This window comes from Chrysemys picta, chromosome 6 (assembly GCF_011386835.1).
Source record: "Chrysemys picta bellii isolate R12L10 chromosome 6, ASM1138683v2, whole genome shotgun sequence".
Taxonomy (NCBI): domain Eukaryota; kingdom Metazoa; phylum Chordata; order Testudines; family Emydidae; genus Chrysemys; species Chrysemys picta.
This window is the reverse complement of record NC_088796.1, coordinates 111,384,055-111,408,223: the sequence shown is the minus strand read 5'-3', so window position 1 is coordinate 111,408,223 and position 24,169 is coordinate 111,384,055. Positions and strand designations below refer to the sequence as shown.

Here is a 24,169-nt window from a genome sequence, read left to right as displayed (position 1 = left end):
TGGTTTATTTGGGATAACCCCCAGAAACTACCACTTTATCTGGATTTCCAGTGCCAAAATAGGCTCTCATGAGCCAGTTGATGGACAAAGCTCCAATGTATGTAATTCACACAGTCTGTCTCTACTTCTCTTACTAGCTACCATCTTCAACTTACACTTCATGGCCTGAGAAGCTAAGGCTTTATTTGCTGGCTGTACAGCACAATAGCCTTTAGCTTATAAAATACACATTATACGCTGTAAAGTTGTACTGTGTACTAACAGTAGGCTAGTTAACAGACTCCTTCCTTCATGCTCCACTGGGGATCCCTGCTAGCTGATTGAGTTGTGGGAGACGGGGGTTTGTGTCACAACTGGCAGATTTCATCTGCCTGTAACATTGTGGGGAGGGGATACAACTCAGAAAGTGAAGTAAGGTAGGTGCTGAATGCCCCCTGTGTCCTGTGCTAGTGGTGGCAATTAGCCTATAAACTTGATATGATCTCATTGTTAAACAAGATCTTTGGAAGTCACTATTAAAGCTTAATAGACAATGTAAAAAACAAAGGTGAGCTCAGAATGGAATCCAAGAACTGGGCACCCCTGAACATTTGAGAAATTTTGGATATGAACTTTGTGACCAGGACCCATCTCTAAAAAATACCTCATTGATCGAGAAGCAAAATTATCACAAGCAAGAGTCCAAAAATTAATGGGTCATTCAGAAATAATTTGAAGGTCTATGTACAAAATCTCATAACACAATGTATGTAAAACTCTGTAGTCTGCAAAGCACATTAGGATCCCTCCAGTGGAAAATATAAATGTGAAATATGATTACACATAACAGTTCTCCTGAATACAAATGTTGTTCATCTTTAACTGCTGTTATGCCCTTGACTGTGGTACCATGCAGTTAAGTAGGCATACATCTGTTCTGTATCAAAAGCTTCCATTCTGAGAGCATGGAACTAGCTGAAGAGTTGCTCTTGTCTATCAGGGCAATGGGAGTTGGAAGGTAAGTGACTAATTAGTGATAATGCTCACAAACCAAGTTCCAGAGCTATATGAAATCTGCTACTTTCAGTTTGCAAAGATTTCCAAACCAAGGCCAGCTGGCTCAGTTTGCCTGGGTTCACACCCCAGGAGACTTGTGAGGCACTCTTTGGCCCAAAGAGCTCACAGTCTAAGTAGGCAAGACCGGTGGACAGGAGAAGTAGCATTCCCATTTTACAGATGGGGAACAGAGGGAGAGAGAGATTAAATTACTTGCCGCAGGGTCACACCGTGAATTCATGATAGTGCTAGGAATTGAACCCATGTCTCCCAAATGCTAATCCAGAGCCTTAATGGCATGACCATCCTTCCTTTCTAATGTCATCAATTAATTTTGGGACAAGCAATTTTCATCCTCACTCTTGCTCCCCACAGGCTGCGTTTCCTACTGAAGGTAGGGGTATGAGGCCTTGCTCAGGGGCGACTCTATGTATTTTGCCGCTCCAAGCACAGCAGTCAGGCGGCTTTCGGCAGCATGCCTGTGGGAGGTCCGCTGGTCACGCAGATTCAGCGGCATGCCTGTGGGAGGGCCATCGGTCCCGCGCCTTCGGCGTCCCCGCCGTTGAATTTCCGCGGGACTGGTGGACCTCCCGCAGGCATGCCGCCGAAGGCAGCCTGACTACTGCCCTCACGGTGACCGGCAGGGTTGTGAAGTGCATGAAATTACTACCACCAGTCATAAGAAGAAACCTATCTCCTGGCTTCTGGCTTAGGGCTGGTCTACACTGGGGGGGGGATCGATCCAAGATATGCAACTTCAGCTACGCAAATAGCGTAGCTGAAGTCGAAGTATCTTGGATCGAATTACTTGGGGTCCAGACGGCGCGGGATCGATGGCTGCGGCTCCCCCGTCGACTGTGCTACCGCCGCTCGCTCTGGTGGAGTTCCGGAGTCGACGGTGAACACGTTCAGGGATCGATATATCGAGTCTTAACGAGACGCGATATATCGATCCCGGATAAATCGATTGCTACCCGCCGATACGGCAGGTAGTGAAGATGTACCCTTAGTGTCCATCTACTTGGCCAAAGGGTCTTTTGTTGGAATAGCAGAAGCAGCACATCTTCTCTTATACCAAAGGGTGCCTGGGAGGATCCATGCTGCCTGTGTCCCACCCAAGTCAGTTGTGTGACTGCTTCAAAACAGTGCAGCAGGCTCCGTGACTCTGGGAAGTATGTGCAATGCAGAAAGAGTGTTCAGAGGCTATAGGCACTAGCCTCTAACATGTTCTTTTGCACATGTGCAAATAGAAATTTTCTGTGGTTTACGGGGACAGCAAAACCTTTTTTGACCACTGGACTATCCCTCTATCAAATTTCAAGTTCTGGATCCAAACTTCTGAGGTGTTAGAGCTCTACAAAACTGCTCAGAAAATATGTAGAACTGGCAAAACCACCTGTTTTTCCTCAAGCTTTTTCTTAAAATGGCAACTCCGTGTTTTTGGATGGGGGGAGAGAGGGCGAGCAGGGACTCCATCTAAGGCAGACATCAAATATGGAAAATTTCAGTCCAAACACTTCGATTTGCAAAGTTGTATTGCTTTTAAAAATGGGGATTTAAAACAAAGTTTTAGGCAACCTTTAGATAGGGTGCACTACCAGTCCCCCCCCCCCCCTTTTTTTTTTTTGCTGAGGGAATAAAAAAAAAACTTCCCAACAGAGGCAAATTATTTTTTTAAATGACAATAAAACTTAGCAAAACCATTTTCAATGTCTGTTTGCTCTGTAGAACTGGACTATTAAATTCACAACTCCAATAGCCATACTCGATCAGACCACTGAAGCATTTAACCCAGCATCATGTCTCTGGCAGCAGCTGTACAGAATGCAGCAGAAGAGGTCTTAGAAACGTCAAGGAATGGATTTAAGTGGTGCAGAAGGCCTAGGGCAGGATCTCCCTTTTTAGGTACATTTCAGCATCTATGATTAAATCCATCTGGAATTCCTTTCTGTTTTGAACAGCTTTTACTAACACAAACGACTTTGCATTATTGGCAAATTTCACTAATAGACCTCCACTTTCTTCTCCAAGGCCCAAGTGTGATTCCACCTGCAGAGTTCTCAAACCAGGAACAGGGTCCAAATAAAAAAACAAACAAAACAGCATTGGGGTCAGTTCTGAACTGAAGATCCACCCCTTACTACAATTATTTTCTGTCGCTTCACCCATTTTAAATTCACGCCAGACCTTTCCCACAACAATCAGGATTTTTTGTCTTAATATTTTATGGAGGACCTTTTAATGATGATCTTTAATTATTCACTTTTTCAAAGAACTCTGGTTGTAGTAATGACGACTGATGCAAAAAAGTAGAACTAAATTATCTTCTGACATCTAAATTTCTCTCCTAATCTTAGTGGTCTGGAAGGCCTACAGTGAGACACACATGTAGCCAGATTGTAAGCCTCTTTGGGTAGCAATGTCTTTTTGTTCTGTGTTTATAAAGTGCCTAAAACAATGGGATCCTGGTCTATGCTTTGGATTCCTAGGTGCTACTGCAATACAATAACAACAACAATTAAAATGTTTTTAAATACTTTATCTTTAGTTTTTCTTCATGTAGGGCTTCATTTTTTTCTTAACAACTGGTGATAATTGGCCCTTTTTCATTTCCAATCTTCTCTTCACCTGGCATGGTTTGTGTTTTCATCTGTATTATTTGGGCAGGATTTCTACTTTCTGAAATATGTCTAAGATCTAAACTCATGTACTCTTCTCCTTAACCATGCAAGGTTTTGCTTAGGTGTACACAAAAGTAGTACAATACTTCCAGATTTTCAACTTCTATTAATACAGCGTTAGTGAATTACTGTATAGACTAATTACATGCTTATCCAGTATCTTTGCCATCCAAATAGCTAAACTCAGTTATCTGAATAATGTCCAGAAATAAAAAAACAAAGCCATTCCCACACAATTTATAGAAGCAGGAGGTTACATTTGGTTTATTTATTAGACAAGCAGCAGCAGATTACTTTCTTGAAGGCAAATTGTATTCATTTTGCGTATGCAGTAGAAGATGTAGAGGTGCATGAATATATACATTGGATACAATCAACAGTAGATACATTCATCACTAACATAGTTGTAAATCAGAATAAAACTAAAGAAAAAGAATTCTGTAGATAAATGTAACAGAAAATGCTACCCTTGGTGCACAGAACAGACAGTGGCATCAGGCCTAAATGGTGTGCTAAATTTGTCACTTCAGTTTTAGTTAATTAGGGCCCGAGCCAACTCCAATGAAGACAATGGAAGTCTTTCCAGTGACTGCAGTGGGCTCTGGATTAGATCCGTAATGCACATTATTCCTTCCCAAACTCAAGCAGCTCAAGGTAAAATTGAGAAACATAATTTCATAAAGTTTCATGAGTCTAATTTTTTAAGAGATTGAAATCCAGACTCAATTTTGCAGGAATATTTATGTACCTGTAAATATCTGTGCCTGCAATCAATTGCAGACACAGATCTAGATGTTTGCCTCCTGACTTGCTCATGCAATCAAGTAAACATTTAAAATGGTGATATTTGTACTCAAAATTATTGCTGCTGCAAAACAGCTGGCACAATTTCTTATGGTGAAACAGTATGGCAGCAAAAGTGGACATGCTTTTAAAATCTGGGCTTAAGATGTCCAAGTTACAAACTCCACAGCAAGCAATTTTTTCCATAAGAGAACAGTGAAAATCAATACAGGTAAAATATATATAAAAAAAATATAAAAATACTGCAGTGTATTTTCTTAAGTAACCTATAGTCCTTCAGTTATATTTTTGTGATAAAAGATAGTTTGCTCTCAGAAAAAGGAGATTGCAAAGCAACTAATAGCTCTGTTGTTTTAACTTTCTGAAGTCTTTATCTTTTTAAACTGATCAATAAGAGTACACAATCTAACCCCTCCTCTTCTCTTACCGTCTTCCAGGCCATGAGCTATTACTGAGCAAAGGATGAACAAAGCACTCTTTCTCATCTGAAGTTTGTAAACAAGAACAGAAGTACTAGGATCTTAAATATGATAATTTGTTATGGAATGCTTATCCCATTGCCCTACCAGTTCATACAATCAATACATTCCAAGGCTATTGGTAAGTTCTTCAACAGTCTTTACCATGATACTTTACTAGCAGACAAGAAATAGACCAGTGCAACATTTACTGTATTCTTTCATGCTAAACATCAAATTCCCAAAATATTGTAACTGTTAGATGTTCAAGACTGATCCTCTCCTTTCTTCTGAGCATTCAAACTTCAGAGCCCATCCATGCTTTTAATGTTTTGGTAACATGACTGAGCACTGCACAGTACACTGAAATACAAAATCAAAACAGTTGAATACACCCTATCCCAATATACACACACAAATAACTTTACATTTTAAAGCATTCTCAACAGCAAACCATGTTGATTGCATGCAGATTAGAAACGGGTATGAATTCTCTTGATGTGTGCAGTAGCCCTAAATAAAACCTGAGGGTGAGACAGGGAGAACAGACCCTTTAACCTCCAGCATTTGTGAACCTAGTATCCTATAATTACAATTTTCCATACGTACTAACTGGTGATTAGTATCAGAGGGGTAGCCGTGTTAGTCTGAATCTGTAAAAAGCAACAGAGGGTCCTGTGGCACCTTTGAGACTAACAGAAGTACTGGGAGCATAAGCTTTCGTGGGTAAGAACCTCACTTCTTCAGATGCAAGGCATCTGAAGAAGTGAGGTTCTTACCCACGAAAGCTTATGCTCCCAGGAAGAAGTGAGGTTCTTACCCACGAAAGCTTATGCTCCCAGTACTTCTGTTAGTCTCAAAGGTGCCACAGGACCCTCTGTTGCTTTTAACTGGTGATTGTTGTTACAAATCAACTCCACAAAGTACTAGATTAAAATGAATACTTAGCTTTAAAAATTAAAGAAAAGTCCCATATTTGGGTACTTTAACTGTTTGAAAAGTAGCATATTGGTCACACCCATTGGATTTATAGAAATCTATAAGTAAACTTAATCCTAAAATTCTTAAAATAACAAAAATGCTAAAAAAGAAAATGAGTTTTGCATGTTCCTTTAACTTATGTAAAAAACCCCGAGCATCAGAAAATTGAAAGTAATGAGAAACAATTGTTTTCCTTAAACTAGAATGCAATGAATATAATGCTCATGAAACTTAGGGACTGGCTTGGGCCAAGCTGAGCATCAGAGTCTGAGAGATGTTGAGCACTCAAAGTTTCCACTGAGTTCAATGGGAGAAGCTCGGCCCTTTTGGACCCAACTCTGTGATCCTGCAGTAAAACCTGTAGGGAATCCCATTTCACACGAGTACTTTTAATCACATAGACTTCATTGAGACTATTCCCATGAATACAGTTACTCATGTTGGCTCGGGGCCTCACGTGTGTAGTGAATACGCATGTCACTTAGGGTATAACTAAACACAGAGAGAAAAAAAAAGTTAGCTAGGAAACACATTTTAAAGCCCTACTGTAGACAGGGGCAAGCTATATTTTAGCATGTGATAACTGGTTAAGGAAATCCCTAAACTCTCACCTACTATCCACCTTGATCAGCCAACATGTTAAAATACAATTTGCCCTGTATACAATAGGCCTTTGAAATGAATTAGTTAAAACATCTAGGCAAATGTGTGTGTGTGTGTGTGTGGTTTTTTTTTTTTTTAAATGTACCCAAAACTCAGTGGAGCTCTGCATGGTGACTGGAGTTTGTCTGTATGGCACTCACTGCAGAATCAAGGCCTTTGTGTGAACAGACTTCCCTACATGTGCTCTAGAAGACAGATCAGTCTTAACATGAAATTTCCTTTCTATCCCAGTATTGAGCCTCTCTCAAGCCAAGACTGCTGGTTGTGTCACATTATGTTAAACTGTATTGTGCTTTTGTGTTGAGTCCAAATGACACCATCATTGATTATCACCTAGCCCATGAGTTGAAACTCTGGTCAGCAAAGAGATTGAGTTTTTCTCTGTCCAATGTTTTCCCTAATCAAATGACTAACAAAAGATAAAATATCATAGTAACAAACTCAGACTACCTCATGGATATGCTAAATAAGGAGCAAGTCTAAACATGTATCAGTCAAAGGGCTATTCATGAGAATCAGTTGAGCTTTCACTTGCTAAATATAACTATGTAGGGCTCTACATAGTTTACTTAGCTTTGTTATTGAAGCATCACAAACACAAGATTTGTTTTCAAATCAAGAGTCTCCCATCATTTATGCAATTGATTCTGTGTTTGGGCTTACAAGTTAGTTAACATTTTTGGTATTTCCTGGCTAGTGGCACAAACACAATGACATCATCATGTCCTGTACTGGAAGCCTACAGGCATTCTATCCCATCTGTTCCTTAAAGGAGAAGCATTAGTACAACTGCTATGCCTTCAGAGAGGAAATTATTATTAATGATAATTATGAAGGCTATTAAATACACTAAGTCTGAAGCAGGGGTGACTCCTAGTTTGACTTCATACAACTTTGATAATATATAAAATTGGCCTGTAGATGAGCTGTATGCAATGTTATTGTAGCCATGTTGGTCCCAGGATATTAGAGAAACAAGGTGGGTGAGGTAATATCTTTCACTGGACCAATTCCTGTGGGTGAGAGAGAGAAGCTTTCAGGCTGAAGAAGAGTTCTGTGTTCGCTTCAAAAGCTTCTCTCTCTCATCAACAGAAGTTGGTCCAATATTTCCTCACCCACCTTGTCTCTCTGTAGATAAGCTGACAGTTAAAAAAAACAACAACAAAACACCCACATGAAACTGTTAAAGCTTATTTTTATATCTTTGAACTCCAACCTAACGTTCACTTTCTTTCTCACTGAGGAGAGGACATGGGAGGGTGCTCAGAGATATATTTGAGAGCAAAAGACAGGAGAACAGGCAAGAGATGACAGGCAGGGTGAAAGATGCTATGCTGAAATCTTGTCACAGGAGTAAGAACATTTCACTCAACATCTCTGTTAAACACTGCAAAAACTTCTAATAGAGGAGGTTGGCCCATGAAAACTTCAGCTGCAAGATGTGGGGGCAGGAGAAGGAGGTAAATGCTTCCCTGAGTAAGTTTCCCCACCCACAGTTATGAGCAGAGGGAAGGACAGAGGGTGAAGGGAGGTGGTGTTACCAGTAGGTGTCGAGGGCAAAGGCTCTGAACTCAATCTCATGCTTCTCAGAATTGCTGTTTACAGAAGCAGGCTTTTTACAGCAGTCGATAAGCACCCAGCTGCTGAAGCATGGAAGGGGTGGTTGTTCTTTCACCTGTGTAGCAGGGCCCCAGAATACCAGCTGGGATCTGGCACGTGCTGCCACTTTGTTTTTAGTTCAAGCAGGAAGAGAGGACAGGGTCAGAAAAACTAATGTAATCACAAAATAAACTGCTGACGTTTAAAGGGGGCAAACAAGAATTTACATGGAAGAAAGCTTTGCCTAGCTCCAACGTGGGAGATGGGATTTTTTTAAATGTATGGTTCCATTATAACATACCCAGTGCATCTCTGTCCCTACTCCATCCCATAATTGCTTCTCACCCTATCTAGAAACAATAAGGCCCAATCCCAAATGTTATTTACCACTATTCAGTGCCTCAAATATCCTCATCCTCCTCAACCTGCAGACTTTCCTACCACTTTCCCCCGGCCTGGCACAACTTCTAATCCTCCTAACTTCCTTCCAGGACTCCAACCCAGCAATTCCTCAATTATTCACATCAAGTAATTCCCTATTCCTGATCCCAGCCCCATTAGTAGCTTCCAGGCCCCTCATCCCAAATTCCGAAAGCTACTCCCAGTATCCTTTTCTCCACTCCTTAAACACTCAGACCTGACCACAATCAACATGGGAAGGACTGGAGCTTCATTGCTCAGGGCACAGGGAACCTCAGCTCTCTCCAGCCAGCAGCACTGCCCCACCCTGATGTACGAACTGGCAGGACAACCCCACATCTGACACTTAAGTACACAAAGGGTACACTGCCATTAGACACCATGGCTGGCCCATGTCAGCTGATTCAGGCTTGCAGGACGCGGGATAAGGGGGCAGCCACCAAAATCAACCTTCTCCCCATCCCAATCCACAAGAATCATCTTTAGAGGAATAGACTCCATGGTTCTGGGACCCCAGACATCTACACTGCAATTAAACGGCCCCTTAGCCCGAGCCAGCTGACATAGGCCAGCCGTGGATGTTTAATTGCAATGTAGACATACCCAAGGTGGTCACATGACATGGAAAGACATGTGACTGTGAACTTGAAAACGTCTGTGGGTCAAACAGGTCACTGGATCATTTTTAATTAAAACAAAACAAACCCAAAAAGCCTACAATTAAAAAAAAAAAAAAAAAAGATGGAGTCCGTTTCCCTGAGGATGATTTCTGTGGATTGGGATGGGGGAAGAAGGTTGACTTTGCTGACTACCCCCTCCTCTACCTGCTTCACAAGGTCCCAAAGGCTGCAGGGGGGTGAAGCGATCCAGCTGGCTGCCTACAGAGGTGTTGGGAGGAGGGGACAGCATTACAGGAAACTAAACTCGCCTCCCAGACGACAGAAAAAGATAAAGCGATATTGGGGCTTATCAAGGCTGGAGCAGGGAAGAGGTGAGCCAGGGACCCATCGCATGGTGTTGGATTGTAGCCATGCTGTCATAACTATAAAGGGAAGGGTAACAGCTCTCCTGTGTACAGTATTATAAAATCCCTCCTGGCCAGAGACTCCAAAATCCTTTTACCTGTAAAGGGTTAAGAAGCTCAGGTAACCTGGCTGATACCTGACCCAAAGGACCAATAAGGGGACAAGATACTTTCAAATCTTGGGGGGGGGGGAAGGCTTTTGTTTGTGCTCTTTGTTTGGGAAGTCGTTCGCTCTTGGGATTGAGAGGGACCAGACATCAATCCAGGTTCTCCAAATCTTTCTGAACAAGTCTCTCATATTTCAAACTTGTAAGTAAATAGCCAGGCAAGGTGTGTTAGTTTATCTTTGTTTTCTCAAGTTGTAAATGTACCTTTTACTAGAGTGTTTATCTCTGTTTGCTGTACTTTGAACCTAAGGCTAGAGGGGGGTCCTCTGAGCTCTTTAAGTTTGATTACCCTGTAAAGTTATCCTGATTTTACAGAGATGATTTTTACCTTTTTCTTTAATTAAAAGCCTTCTTTAAAGGAACCTGATTGATTTTTCCTTGTTTTTAGATCCAAGGGAGTTGGATCTTGATCCACCAGGAGTTGGTGGGAGGAAGGAGGGGGGATGGTTAATTTCGCCTTGTTTTAAGATCCAAGGGGTTTGGATCTGTATTCACCAGGGAATTGGTGAAGAGTTTCTCAAGGCTTCCCAGGAAAGGGAATTAGCTTTGGGAATGGTGGCAGCGGACCAGATCTAAGCTGGTAGTTAAGCTTAGAAGTTTTCATGCAGGCCCCCACATTTGTACCCTAAAGTTCAGAGTGGGGAAGCAGCCTTGACACATGCGAACCTACCTTACGGTCAATTCAAAGCTTAAACTTGTTTAAGGATTCATGCTTGAGTTTTGCCTGAGACAGTGTGGCTTTGAATAGGGCCAAAACATGAGGAGATGTGAGTCTTCACTAACTGGACCATATGAAAACACAGATTTTTAAAATAATATTTTTATTGGAACTTCAAATTTCAAGTGCTAAGGGAGGAGCACAGGGAGAGCCCTTAAAGTGCAGACAGATCAGCACTCAGGGACTGGTCTTGTTTACTGTCCCCAGGCCTCCCTCCCTTACACAGCACCACTCTCCCTAACACAGCCTCCTTCCCCAATACACACCCTTCATTCCTTCAGACCGCCACACATATCTGGCTTGCCTCTGCTGCCTGCCTTCACAGCCCCATTCAGCCCTCTGTCCCCCTCAGCTACTTTGACACCAGAGAGTAAGGGAGTCAGGAGGAGTAGGGAAAGAGATCAACATCTTAACATCCGAGACAAAGATTCTCTCCCCTAGGCAAAGGAATAAAGTGACTGGATGAAACAGATGTGGAATTTGCATAAGCCAACCCTGTATGTTTGTCTGAAATTCTCTCTCCATAACACTTGGGAAAAGATATTTCCTTTTCACCCTAGCAATCCCGCTTTGTGCATCTACTGTCACAGTGCCAGGGTGAATAGAATTCTGAACATCTACACTGTTATCCTCATGTTACCGAATGAACAACTTTCCTTTTGCAAACTCACAAGTGCAATTAATCCTTCCCATTTGGCTCACTATTATTTTGAGCTCTCCACTGAATAGAGATGTAGGTCTGTAATGTGGAGACTCATGCAGATTTGTACTTTTCCTTGCTATAGGAGTACCACAGCTTTCATACATGTACTGCAGATGTCCCTCTACTTTTTGAAATACTTGTTGTAAAATTGAGGCGAGCTGTTTGCAATAAAGCTTGTCAAACTCTGTAATGAACCTTTCTCCCCCATATTGTGACTTTGTTGAATCACAAATTTTTTTAAACAGTGTTTTGAATAGCAGTATCGTGGGCCATTCCTTACACAGCACGTACTTCTTTCCTTCCCCTCTCTTCCCCACCCCCCAAAAAACCTGTTCAAATATTGTGCTTACTTTCATGTTATGCAGAGTTTCTGTCCAGTCCATGGAACCTATTTGAGGTATAGCAGTAAGAAGTATGCTCGTTGCCTTGTTCGCATTTTCTTTCAGAGTCTTTAAAACCTTATCCACTGAAACCTAGAAATACAATAAAAATGAATGATGTTCCGCAAAACTCAATTCCTAATTAAGCAACACCCTACATCCCCCGTACAACTGTTTTAGCTCAGAACAGAACACATGAATAAAAACAAAAAATCCTCTATGCATTTTAAATTGAGATGACAACATGCCACAAAGGAGATCTTTTTAAAGAATCAATAGTTTATTTTTTTGTTATACTCTACAATGGGGGAGTGATTCTACAAAGTCCATACTCAAGATACCTCAATGAAACTGTTCACCAGAGTAAGGATTGAAGGACAGGGGCATTGGTGTGGAAATGGTGACATATGTTTATTCTAGCCATCTTATGCTTCATAACTATAATACTACTCAGTTGACACATCTGAATAGAGTGAGACCTCTTGCCACAGAATGTTTGCAAATGTAAAAAAATGACTCTTTATACAAAGACAACCTGAGAGAGCGGCTATTAAGTTTTAACTGTAGGAAAAATTTCAGTGCTATTCTCAGGATGGCATGAGCAGCTTTAAATAAAATACTGCAGTGTGGTGATTTTCATAGTATCAGTAAAAGCTTCAGTGTTCTTTGTGAGGGTATAACTTAGATTTTAGTGGGTCATCACTGGCTGAAATCTTATTGTATAATAATGGACACTGTAGGCACATAAATATTTTCAGTCTTCAAAAATGCAATTGAAGAATCTACAATATCCTGACTGTGTCTATCCCATAGCATGCATTTTATGGGACTATCAATGCAGAAAGCAAGTGAAGGTATCAGGGACCCATATCCTCGCTGCTGTTTGCCTGCATCTTTGTGAAAACATCTATGCACAGACAGATCAATATTGCAGAAAACTGTTTCAATTTTGCAACAGATTTGTTCTTTCCAGCTCAAAACTATGTTAAGATGGAGATAAGGTTGAGAATGCATATAAGTAATTTAGCATAAAATACACTACAGGGGTGTAGTAAATCTCCCAAACACAAGCAAACCCAGAAAATTCAGAGTTAAGGTTAAACTTGAAAGAAATCCAAATATATTAAAAGGTATGGAAATATACAGTTAAGGAATCAAAACAACCTTCTGTCTAATAATGGCATCCTCCATGGAAAAAAGAACCCAAATCCAGCTTTAAAAATCAGTTGCATTTAATCTGGGACCACATGCACCATTTTGCATTTATCATAATTGTATGGTTATCTCAGCGCATCACTACTGGACAGCAATAAGGCTTTTTAGATACGTTACCTGTGTTGTAATTTTGTTAATGCTACACTGTATTCTTCATATATAGCAAAGATATTGAATCCCAACTTCAAATGCAATAAAACGCCCACCCCCCCGCTTCCCCTCCCCCGCACAAACAAAAACAACTACTGAGCTTTGATCAGCACCTTCATAAATGTAGTAAGAGCAAAGTTCTGCTACGGATGCCCTCCCTGTGACTTAAGTGGCAGCTGTGCACACAGATCCAATAGAAGATCTGGCCCTAAATGTTGATTTTCTTTCATAGATTTGGAATCATCGGGGTAGAAGGGACTACAAGGGTCATCTAGTCTAACCCCCTGCCAAGATGCAGGATTTGTTGTTTCTAAATCATCCAAGACAGATGTTTCAAGGCCAGAAGGAACCACTGTGGTCATCTAGTCTGAATTCCTGCACAACACAGGCCACAGAAGTATTTTTGTATCAAGTCCAATAACTATTGATTGAACAGGATTGTCTCTTTTAAAAGACATTGAATCTCAAATTAAAGGCAAGTGATGGAGAATCTACCATATCTCTTGACAAGAAATTCCAATGTTTAATGACACTTGCTGTTAAAAAAAAAAAAAAAAAGCCACATTTCCAGTTTGGAATTATCTAATTTTCTGTATAAATTATTTTTTAGATACACTTGCTTTCTGGCCAAAACCAAAATACCCCCCAAAAGCTAGGAAATATTTAATATAAACATAAAAAATATAGAACCAGCTATTTTACAGAGTTGCTTTGGCCACGTATTAACTAATATATACAACTGTCTCCATTTCTGCAAGTCCTACAGTTGCGGCTGCCATTTTCGGTGATGACTAAGGTTTAACTGGCAAGCACCGTAAGCATTCTGCTGCTTAGTGGTTGTTCTTGAATATATTACATGAGAAAAGAGGTATAAGAACTAAAAAGGATGTGTTTTTTTGTGAAGAGGTCAAGAGACTAAGGACAAGGTCAGTTACAGGAAAATGATGTCACAACTGGCTTTATACATATACCCTGATTCACACAATAAGAGGTGAACTGTTTTATTCATGATAAGAGAACTTTATGAAAGGAAAAAGCAGGGATGTTGGGCTCAGTCCTGCTCTTACTAACACTGGAGTTATTTCAGAATAACTCCAATGACTTCAATGGAGTGAATTAGGATATAAACTGGTGTAATTAAGAGCAGAATTTGTCTGGTATAAAAGGGCCTACTGTGATTTCTATCAAGAACTGTATAACTTTATGCACTTGCACTACATATCGTTTGCCATAATCTAAAACAACAAGACCAAACAAAGCAGAAGCTTTACTCACGGCTTCTTCATGCTCCTTCCAGCAGTCATAATCTGTTGCCATAGCAATACTTGCATAGCAGATTCCGACTTCTCTTGCAAGAACCACCTCGGGAACTGTGGTCATGTTGATAACATCAGCCCCCCAGTTGCGAAACATTAAGCTTTCTGCCCGAGAACTGAAACGTGGCCCCTCAATGGTGATCATTGTCCCCTTTGAGTGGCACTTGATCCCATGCTTCTTGGCAATCTCCATAAGAACCTTCAAAAATATTATCACAGAAATAGCACATTATTAATCACCCATGTGAAGCCAGTTATTTCCTCATACAAGAGAAGTAAGTAAAGAACAAATATCTCTGTCTAGTGTGACACTCTTGTCTCTCATCTGAATAACTTTCACACAATAAGGCTGTCTTTATACCAGGAGTGGCCAAATTTACTGACCCTTGGAGCTGCATACAATAATCTCTTGGAAGTTCAAGAGCCGCAAGACACTCACAACCTGCCCCGCGAGGTGGCACCTGCCGGGGCTCGGGGCTTCATCCTTTCAGGGCGGTGCCTGGCTGAAGCCCTGAGACCCCCTTCCCTAGCCCCACCACTCTGCTGCAGGGCAGAAGTCCTAAGCTCCCTCCCCCAGTCTGGTAGGTGGAGAATAGGTAGGGTGCGGGGGGAGGAGAAAGGAGTGGACACTCCGCGAACCACACTTTAGCTGTAAAAGAGACGCATGTGGCTCACGAGCCATGGTTTACTATGAATGTGAGCCTAATTTGGCAACAAGTGTCAAACAAGGAAACCCACTCCCCCTTCCTTTCCCAGGGCTGAAAACAAATAGTTCTGCTGATGAGGACAGGATCAACTGTGTTTTAACATCCATTGTTGGAAAGGGGGCTAAATATCTGGATGCCTGCTCTGCAATGCTGCAGTGGGAGTTGAACTCAGCTGATCCAGTTTACACCAGTGGGATTCTGTTTCCAGCATTGGGTGAGAAGGCCAGGAAGCAAGTGTGTTTGATATGCAGGCCTTGCTTATAGTGAGACTTCTGGTCAGAACAAGTCTAAACAAGGTGGTAGTGGAAATGCTGGTGGCCAGTTTACACTACCATTACCACCATTGCTCCCAAAGGTGGAACTGAACTGATGATAGCAAGGATGGGAAATTTTAAGAAAAGTCTAGTGAAGACGAAGCTTAAGCATGTGGGGGAGGGAAGTATGGTGGAAATTTGGTGAGAAATCTATTGATTTGGAGATATGAGGGTTATATCTCTGTCTTAATTCCCACACCAGTGGCTAAACTGTATGTTTTGACGTACACTAGATGTTAGTCATTAGTCTGTGCAATCCTGACCAGGAATGCTTTATCGGTTCACTTTTACTATTTGGAACTCACTGGAAACAATTTACAATCTCTGAACTAGTATCAACTGTCACAGCCTAACTTATTCCAAAATAGTTTCCTTTTATCATAACAGAGAAAAGGATCATTCCTTTCTCATTCTGTATTTCAGGGCAACTTCTCTTCATTTAATTTCTGGATTTACAGTTCATAAAATTCTGGAAAGTTTCTTTTTCTCTGATATTTTTGGTAAATTTAGTGGTTAAAAAAAAAAATCTATGAATTACATATCCCAGTTGTTCCATCCGGCCACAACACATTTATAGTTCTGGATTTTTGTCTGGTTTTAATTATTACAATTGGGTTAGGGGAATTATACTAATATACACCTTTTGAGGGGTTCTGAGGACATGCTAAGCTCCAGGACATAGATCAAGCATATTATGATAAAATCAGAACTTGAAGAAAAATATCTGGATTGCACTAAAATGATCTATCTTTAACTTTATAATCTAGCGATTTAACTGCAAAGAGGCCTAGATTCATGATTTATCTATTTTTTTGTTTTGGAAACAGTGATGTGGTTCCATCAGTGACAACTGTGTGTGTGTAGAACCTCCCTTTTGTTATTGCTGCTCTAAGAAGCAAAGGACTAACTTTAGTCACGTAGAAATACTATTTTTGTTTATTATACAGAAACAATAACTATCCACAATGATGCAAAATGGTAATAAGAGCTAACAGCTCAGCACTGATACGTGAATATATTAAATGCTCTGGACACACACTGAGTCACCTGCTTAGTACTTTATTGTTTTGTCTGCCTTGGAATGGTAACAGATAGCATGATGACTAAGTAGGTTGAAAGATTTTTAGAAGACTAATCTGACCATAACTTCTGTAAGTGATTCTGTGCCCTCTGTGTATTTCATTCCTCAGTGACTCTTAACATGTATCTCTTTCTTCATTTTCCCTCTGCTCAGATGGAAGAATGTTCCGGCCCCACTGAAAAAAGGCACTTTTAATCATAAACAAGGTCTTCCCTAAAACAACAATACTGAAAAGAAAAGCAGCATTTCCTATTACTTGTTAAAATAGCACAACCCTCCTCCAAACAGAAACCCCAAGGTGCATACAATAAGAGCAGCAATATTTAAAAAAGTATAAGAATAGACTAGTCTCCATCCTTAAAAGTATTAAATAAGCCTGTTGTAATAATTGGGCCTACACATTTACCAGGACTGTGAGCTCAACTTTAAAAGTAAGTAAAAGTTCATAATATGTCACAATAACCTATAATAGCAAATGCTGATGGGAAAAGGTACAAAAGGGAGAAAAACTGAATCAGTCTAAACAAAAAGGCCTACTGATGTAACTCAAGGACTGTGTTAAGGTCATGCTTGGTAAAGAGGAGGAGCTGACGCCCAAAAGTTATTTTGTCCACCAATTAGGTCTAGTATCCAACATACTGGGGGATGGGCAATTCCACCTATCACTCCCTTTTGGGATCCTTAAAGGAATAAACTTTGGGAGAGAAAAATGGACTCCTGGATCAATCTTTACCATCATGGCTGCCACGCCCACTGTTTTCTGGACCCCAGACCTTCTTCATCCTAATCCTGAGAAATGTTCTGAGCAGACGGCCTGAGAGAGGCAGATGACATCGCCACCTCCACCAGTTCTGGCTGAATCCTGAACATCATCTCGGATGTGAGACCCCCACAAAATGCATCCTTTTTCCTTCCCTGCCTTATTTCTCTCTGTCCTATCTCTTTCCTTTTTCCTTCTGTCTAATAAAAGTCTGGCTCAGCTAGCCAAGACAGCATATTTTACAACATTACTATAAGCCTGTGACAGAAAGAGGCAGATAAAAGAAACGCTCTAAACAGCCTGATGCTGGTATAAGTTTGCCAGGTCTCAGAGTGGCTAACACGACAATGTGCTGGGACTATTTTTCCAGCAGCGAGGTTGCACGTGAAAGTCAACACCAGAGACAGAAGCTACATTTCTATCTTGGCTGTTTTCTCTCTCTCCTTTGTGTGTTTGTCTTGGTTTGTCTTCTCAGGAACCTGGATTGGACTTTAACATCATCATCAATAACAACAACTCCAGCCCATCTCCTAGCTTCTCTTTTCTTCAAAAAGGACAATTATTGCCATCTTTAATACCATCTAAGAGACTGTCAAACACGATGGCTTTTCCTTTTCCTTTTACATACTCTCCAGTTAAAGGAAAATAAAACAAGAAATGTTAAAATGAAAGCCTTCTTCGGCTACTTTACATTTCAAATGCTTTAACTGTTTTTCCTTCTTATCTTGAATAAAAGGTTAAAAAGGATGTTTAATGGTGTGTTTGCCATACTAAGCAGGCCAACGTCTCTGTATACCAAATGCTGAACCTTGTTTAAAACTGTTTCATGACTGGGTTATGTTAACACTTTTAATTCTTTGGGCCCATATATTCCATCAGATTAATACAACAAGCCTTCATCTTGCTATGCCACATGCTATACATGGGTAAAGCTGCTCAGACATTGTGTAAGGAAACAAGTGCCACATTGGTACCGTCTGTGAATGTTATGTTGTTATTTTTAATTATTTGTATTGCAGTAGCACGTAGGAGCCCGAGACATGGACCAGGACCCTACTGTGCTAGTGCAGAACATACACTGTACAAAGACGGTGCCTGCCTCAATTTTCTCAATTGCCCACAATGTCATTTCAATGGATTGGTACTCAATAACTTACAAGCCTTTCACCCCCATGAAAGTCCCTGGGGAAATCCAGGTTGCCAAACACTTTCTTAAACTAATGACTAAGCAATCGGCATTCTTTTCCCTGGAAGACAGAACTTGGTCTGACTTTTTCATCATTAAAACACAAAATCTTTCATTTTCATGCCTAGCAAATTCTAATTTTATTTTTAATTTGATCAAATGCCTGAGACACAGGACTAGGGAGGCGGAGACTGCATCTGGATTACAGAACCACTTAGTTAGTCTATAGCATTATAAACGACAAGGGATGTCCAAACAACTTTTAAATATTTGATTTTTCTTACGAAATCCACTAACCTCTCTGGTTTTGGTGCAAAATGGCTCAGCCATTGGAATATGACATACTCCTAGAAGATTGGAATAGCACCCATCGTAAAAAGTGTTCTGTCTTTTGACAGTCCTGGAAAAAGAGAAGAGCATATTTAGAGATAGAAGCGGCAGGAAATTCATGGATGCTGAATGATTAAGTTGTCAACTGATGGGGAAAGGGCATGAAAAAATCATGTTAATAAAGATCTCCAACACTATTCTTTACCTGTTTTGCCCTGATATATATCTTTTGAAATTGTGGTGGAAGGGAATAAAGCAGTAGTTCTAGCAGTATATTATCAGTTCATTATAGAACATTAAGTTCAGTCAAATGGAATCTCAGTATGAATTACTTCTATAAAGAGATGACAATCAATTTTCAGTTCCTAACAAATTCCAGTTTGAATTACTCATAAATGTACCAAAAAAAAAAAAAAAAAGCGCCAGTCAGCTTACACTGAATGAATGGCCACTCTGGGGAACAAAACATGCACAAATTCAACCACAGCAATATTGAAATTAAAAGTCATCCTCTCTTCTCAAAAGAATAATATCCATGTCCACAGCTTGAAACTGAAAGAAGACTTTTCCCATTTGAAAAGGTGATTTCCCGTCTCTCCCCCCCCCCCCCCCCCCGCCCCGATGGGAAACTGCTTCCCCGCACGAAAGTAACCAAACATGCAGCTCATCACAATGCAGAATTGTCCATCACTAACAATACATATTCTTTCCATTTTGCCACCTGTCAGAATTGTGACTCGGACATCATTACACCCTCATTGTGCTAAGGCTGCCCATTCAGTTAACTGGGTGGTGCAAATTCTCTGAAAACAAACCCTTAGAGAGTCATTCCTCACTTAGTAAGTGGAAAAAAGTCATTTGTCCTGTCATTTGACTTTAAGCTCAGGAGTTATTTGACCTGAAAGGTTAACTTCACTTTAAGTAACTTTTTGTTCCACCTTAACTTGATTTTTTCCCCAGTTCTAACACTTTAAACAAGTGGTGGCAGTCATGCATACAGGCATGAATATGTTAATATTATGTATACCTAATACTGATTTGTTCCACACTGAAGAATAATTTATGGGTGCACAAGATCAGAATCAGAATACATCAAGCGTACCATTTGCTCTACTTCCACACATTGTATCGGCATGAGTGGTACTGAATCCACCCAAGATTTAACTTGAGCTTTCTGGTTTGGAAACAATTGTGCTACCATCTAAAGTTACTTCAGGGCATTGAGAAGAATGATTCAAATTGACTGAAATGGGACTTGTGCCCATATATATGAAGGCTGAATTGAGCTCTATACAAAAGAACTAAGTCTGTGTGATTGTTTTTCTAACAGTTGTGTCATTACAAAGTGGGAAGTTGCACATGAGAATAAATGACAAGATACCATTAGCATACTAAATATTCTGTATTCCCACAGTACAACATACATAACAATAGGCAACTATTTGCTAATGGACCCTGCTACAGCAATGCACTGTCAAAGGTATGGCACACACATGACTTGTTCCCTACTGGAATTTAATGATACTGCTTTGCAGGTCTATAGTTCCTCCTACCTGAGGATCCCAAGGTGCTTCACAAATGTTAATGAATGTAAGCCTCACAACACTCCTGTGAGGTAGGGATTTATCCCCTCTGAACAGATACAGAAATGGAGGCACAGGGAGCTGAAGTGACTGCCCCATGTTCACACACTGAGTCAATGGCAGAGCGAAGAATGGAACACAGGTGCACCAACTCTCTCTCACATGTCATAAGCACAAGACCATTTTTCTTTAACTTCTTTAATTCTCTCTGCCTTTTGAGTGACATGGTTTAGCTGTACTTGTTCAAAACACATGGGGGAGGGAGAGAGAGAGAGATAAAAGGAAGGGACAAGAGGGAAGGACACTTGCAATAGGATTTGTGTCCAAATCTAGTAAGCTTTGAAAATCCAACTCATAGTTAAGGGTAAGTTTTAGTCATGAAAATCGCAGATTCTGTGACTTTACCGGACTTCTGTGACTTTTTTGGGCTTCAGCTGTCAGCAGCTGTAGCCGGGCCCGGAGCTGGGACTGTGCGCCCCTAACCCATGGCAGCGGCTGGAGCCGGGGCTGTATGTTCCCCCCGCCCCCTGCGGCTGCAGCTGTCGCCGTCCCCGCCCCGTGGCTTTGGCCAGAGCTGTGGCCCCTTCCTCCCCCGTGGCAGTGGGGCTAGGGCTGCCAGTCCCTCTGCATGGGGCTCCAGCTGTCATTCCTCCCCCAGCCCTCCTCCATGGTTATTTTTAGTAAAAGTCAGAGACAGGTCATGGGCTCCCGTGAATTTTGTTTATTGCCCATGACCTGTCCCTGACTTTTACTAAAAGTAACCGAGAGAAAATCTTAACCTTACTCATAGTGCACAAAAGGTGCAATAAATGCTTAACATACATGCAAAATAGGCAGGCCCCTGCCCAAAGAACTCAGATAGGACAAATTACAAATGAAGTCAAATTACAGAGAAAATGTGTGTGTGTGGGTGGGGGAAGGGATATAATACAAAAAGATAGTTTTTAATATTTAAATTTGACCCTCATACCTAACATTTTACAATTTGTTGACTCTATGCTTGCCTAGTATATTTTTAATATTATACATTTTCCCCCAGAAGACAAAACTCTTTTTATAATTCAACCACAATTTTTTTTACTTTTCATGCCTAATAAATTCAAAGTTTCTTTTTTAATTTGGTGAAATGCTTGTGACACAGGAGTAGAGAGGTGGAGATTGTATCTGTATTCTGGAAGCACTTAATCTATTATTGCATTATAAACAACGGGGGCTGTCCAAACAAGTTTGATTTCTGTTATGAAATCCTCTAGCCTACTCTTTTTTAAATAATGATGGCCCTGATCCTGCAAACACTTAAGCCCATGCTGACATCTTTGCAGGATCAAAGCCAAAGTGATCACAAGTAGAAACATTCCTGGAACTTCTGATGAATGGAGATTTGGTATCTCTCCTTGCTGGACCCAGTTCAAATGTAATAAGATGTCTTATTTTGAAGGCAATGGGAGTATTCCACACTGAAAGTTATGCACGTGCACATTTGCATGATTGGGGTCTTTGTGGGTTGGGGGGGGAGAGGGACTATGTTTTGTTTTGCTTTGTTGTTGTGACATTTCTCCACTTTCTGGAAGTAAAAAGAAAATGGGAAGAGAGCAAGAGAAAAAGGACAATATTTTTGATAATGCTATATTTGAAAAAATTAAAGTGTGTAAAGAAGGGAGTTTCCCTAACTGGGTTTTTAAATCAGATGTAGGAAATAATCCCTATTCAGGAAGGGTGCTTGCAACTTTAAACATGTGCTTAAATCCCACTGAAGTGATGGGACTTAAGCATATCCGGAGAGATGAGTGTGTATGTTCCTGAACAGAGGACATATTTAACCACATATTGTAGTGCTTTCCTGAGTCAGAGGAATAATTTTTGACCATATTGTATTGACTCCCCACTGCTTCACCAATCCTATTTAAAAAAAAATAGAATTATGGTTAACATTTTTGAATGAAAGCACAACAAAAGCCATATTTGTGAACAATACGGAAGATTTTCTGCAAACACTTATAAAGCCTAAAGATTTACTTGAGAATGATAGATTCACACAAGATTTCTCCTCCCTCATAAATCCTTCAGTGCCTTGCCACCTCTTTTTCAGTGGCACATCCAGTGTTATGAGTATTTATTTTGTATATGGTCAGTTTTGCATAGTTTGATGGCTAGGCTTTTTGGTTAAAGGGAGGAATTGCTGGTAACTGTGGGAAATCACTCAAACACTGCCACCTGTGCAGCAGATAGAGGGCCAAAGTCTGAAGTCCTTCCTCAATTTTTATTTGGGCAAAACTTCTTTTGCACAATTAAGGTTTAAAAATAAATAAATAAGAGCTTCAAGACTTGGCTCATATTGCTCACAGCTGCAATACAACTGATTCTTATCAGTTTTTCATTTATATTTTAGCACCGGGATTTTACTCAGTGGTGATGTCACTTAAGTTCTGGTTTATGTTAAGACGGGAAGTCAATATTTGAACAGTTAGTTTCTAGTTTTTCTACTTGTCTTTAAACACTTGCGTGAATAACAATGTGTGCAGAAAACTTTGTATTATTAACATTGTTTGTAAAAGTCTCTCCTCCAAGTTACCAGTAAACACTTTTCTAAAAATATTTTAAATATTAAATTTCAGTGGCATGGTTTATACTAAAGTAGGCTTGAAGAAAACATTTTAAAGTTTAAAAAGAAGTACTATTCTCTTCAATATGAAGCTATTCAACAGCAAGACAGGTTAGCAATTCAAATTTATAAGCAAAAACTGTATACACTACATGAAATGTGTCAAAACAGTAACATAATTTTCTCTTTATGGGATAAAGCATGGGGGGCAACCAGAATCCAGCTAATTTAAGGTCACATACTCGTCTGTGATTTCCCTGTGTCAAGTGTCTGCCAATGAATTATTTAGAATGGGAGGAAATGGAGAACTAGATAATCCTCTTCCTGCTTGATACTGGTTTAGACATTATTAGCCAGTCACTTTTACTTGAAATGATCCTGAGCAAATCCCAGACTGCAGTTTCTTGCTTAGCATATATGAACTCTATTTCTGCCCCTAGTTGCGGCTCATATGCCAAAGGTTATAGAGCAACCTTACCACGGAGTTTCAATATAGATTCAAACATGTGGGAGCTGTTACCCCAGGGATAGATCGTGACTGTATCTACTCTGAGCATGTTTTCACACTCAGTATGTCACAATCTCCCTCCCAGTTTCCCCATTGCTTCAAGGAAGGAATAAACTGTGCTGGGTTTAATGTCTGATGTGCCAGGCACAGGGGTGTGTGTGGGGAGGCTGGGGTGGGGGAAGAAGAGCCAAGGTTCTACCCATCTCCTCTCACCTACTTGTGCAGAGGGCAGGAGGTGGAAGGGGGGGAAAGAAATGGAATATCTCTACAGAGCCTCCTTCCCCACCTACCCTACTACCTATGATGATGTGGGTAGCTGGTGAATGGGAATGCCTTACGGCCTCTTACTTACTCCCTTCTGCAGTCCCAATACCCAAGCCACAATTTGGCCTTTTTAGCATTATGGCTCACATACACTTTGATCAGTGGTCCCTTACCTGTAGTACAGCATTTAACTGTGTTCTCTTTAGGTGTCTCTCTCTTTGTGAAATATATATTATTGTTTCTTTTTTTCTGGCTGACTATTCACCTGCTCTGTTTTAAGATTGAGTCCTAAAGGAATAATTGATATTTTTCTTGTTATGTGGATGCAGTTAGTTAGCAGAAGCCGTTTGTTGAATTAAATGAATTATCCGAATAATTGCTAGTCAGCATTACTACCAAAGCACTTGTGATTGTTTCATAACTGTATGCTAATTTGATTTTTGGCATGCTCCTTTCCCCAGCTCAAGTGATTACTACAAGGTGCACAGACAGATTTATAGGCACAACAGGATTTCAAGTT

The 24,169-nt window shown here is 40.5% G+C and overlaps 1 protein-coding gene across 1 annotated transcript in view; it reads right to left on the bottom strand.

Annotated features, from left to right (window-relative positions):
* Positions 1-3,952: 3,952 nt before the first annotated feature.
* Positions 3,953-24,169, bottom strand: part of MTAP (methylthioadenosine phosphorylase) — a 70,772-nt gene continuing 50,555 nt past the window's right edge. Inside the window, exons 5-8 of the mRNA XM_005294735.5 lie at positions 18,660-18,762; positions 14,274-14,513; positions 11,604-11,726; positions 3,953-5,341 (exon numbers count right to left, since the gene is read on the bottom strand). Coding sequence (XP_005294792.1) covers positions 5,303-5,341; positions 11,604-11,726; positions 14,274-14,513; positions 18,660-18,762 — 505 coding nt within the window. The 3' untranslated portion in view covers positions 3,953-5,302. The remainder of the gene's footprint in view (positions 5,342-11,603; positions 11,727-14,273; positions 14,514-18,659; positions 18,763-24,169) is intronic.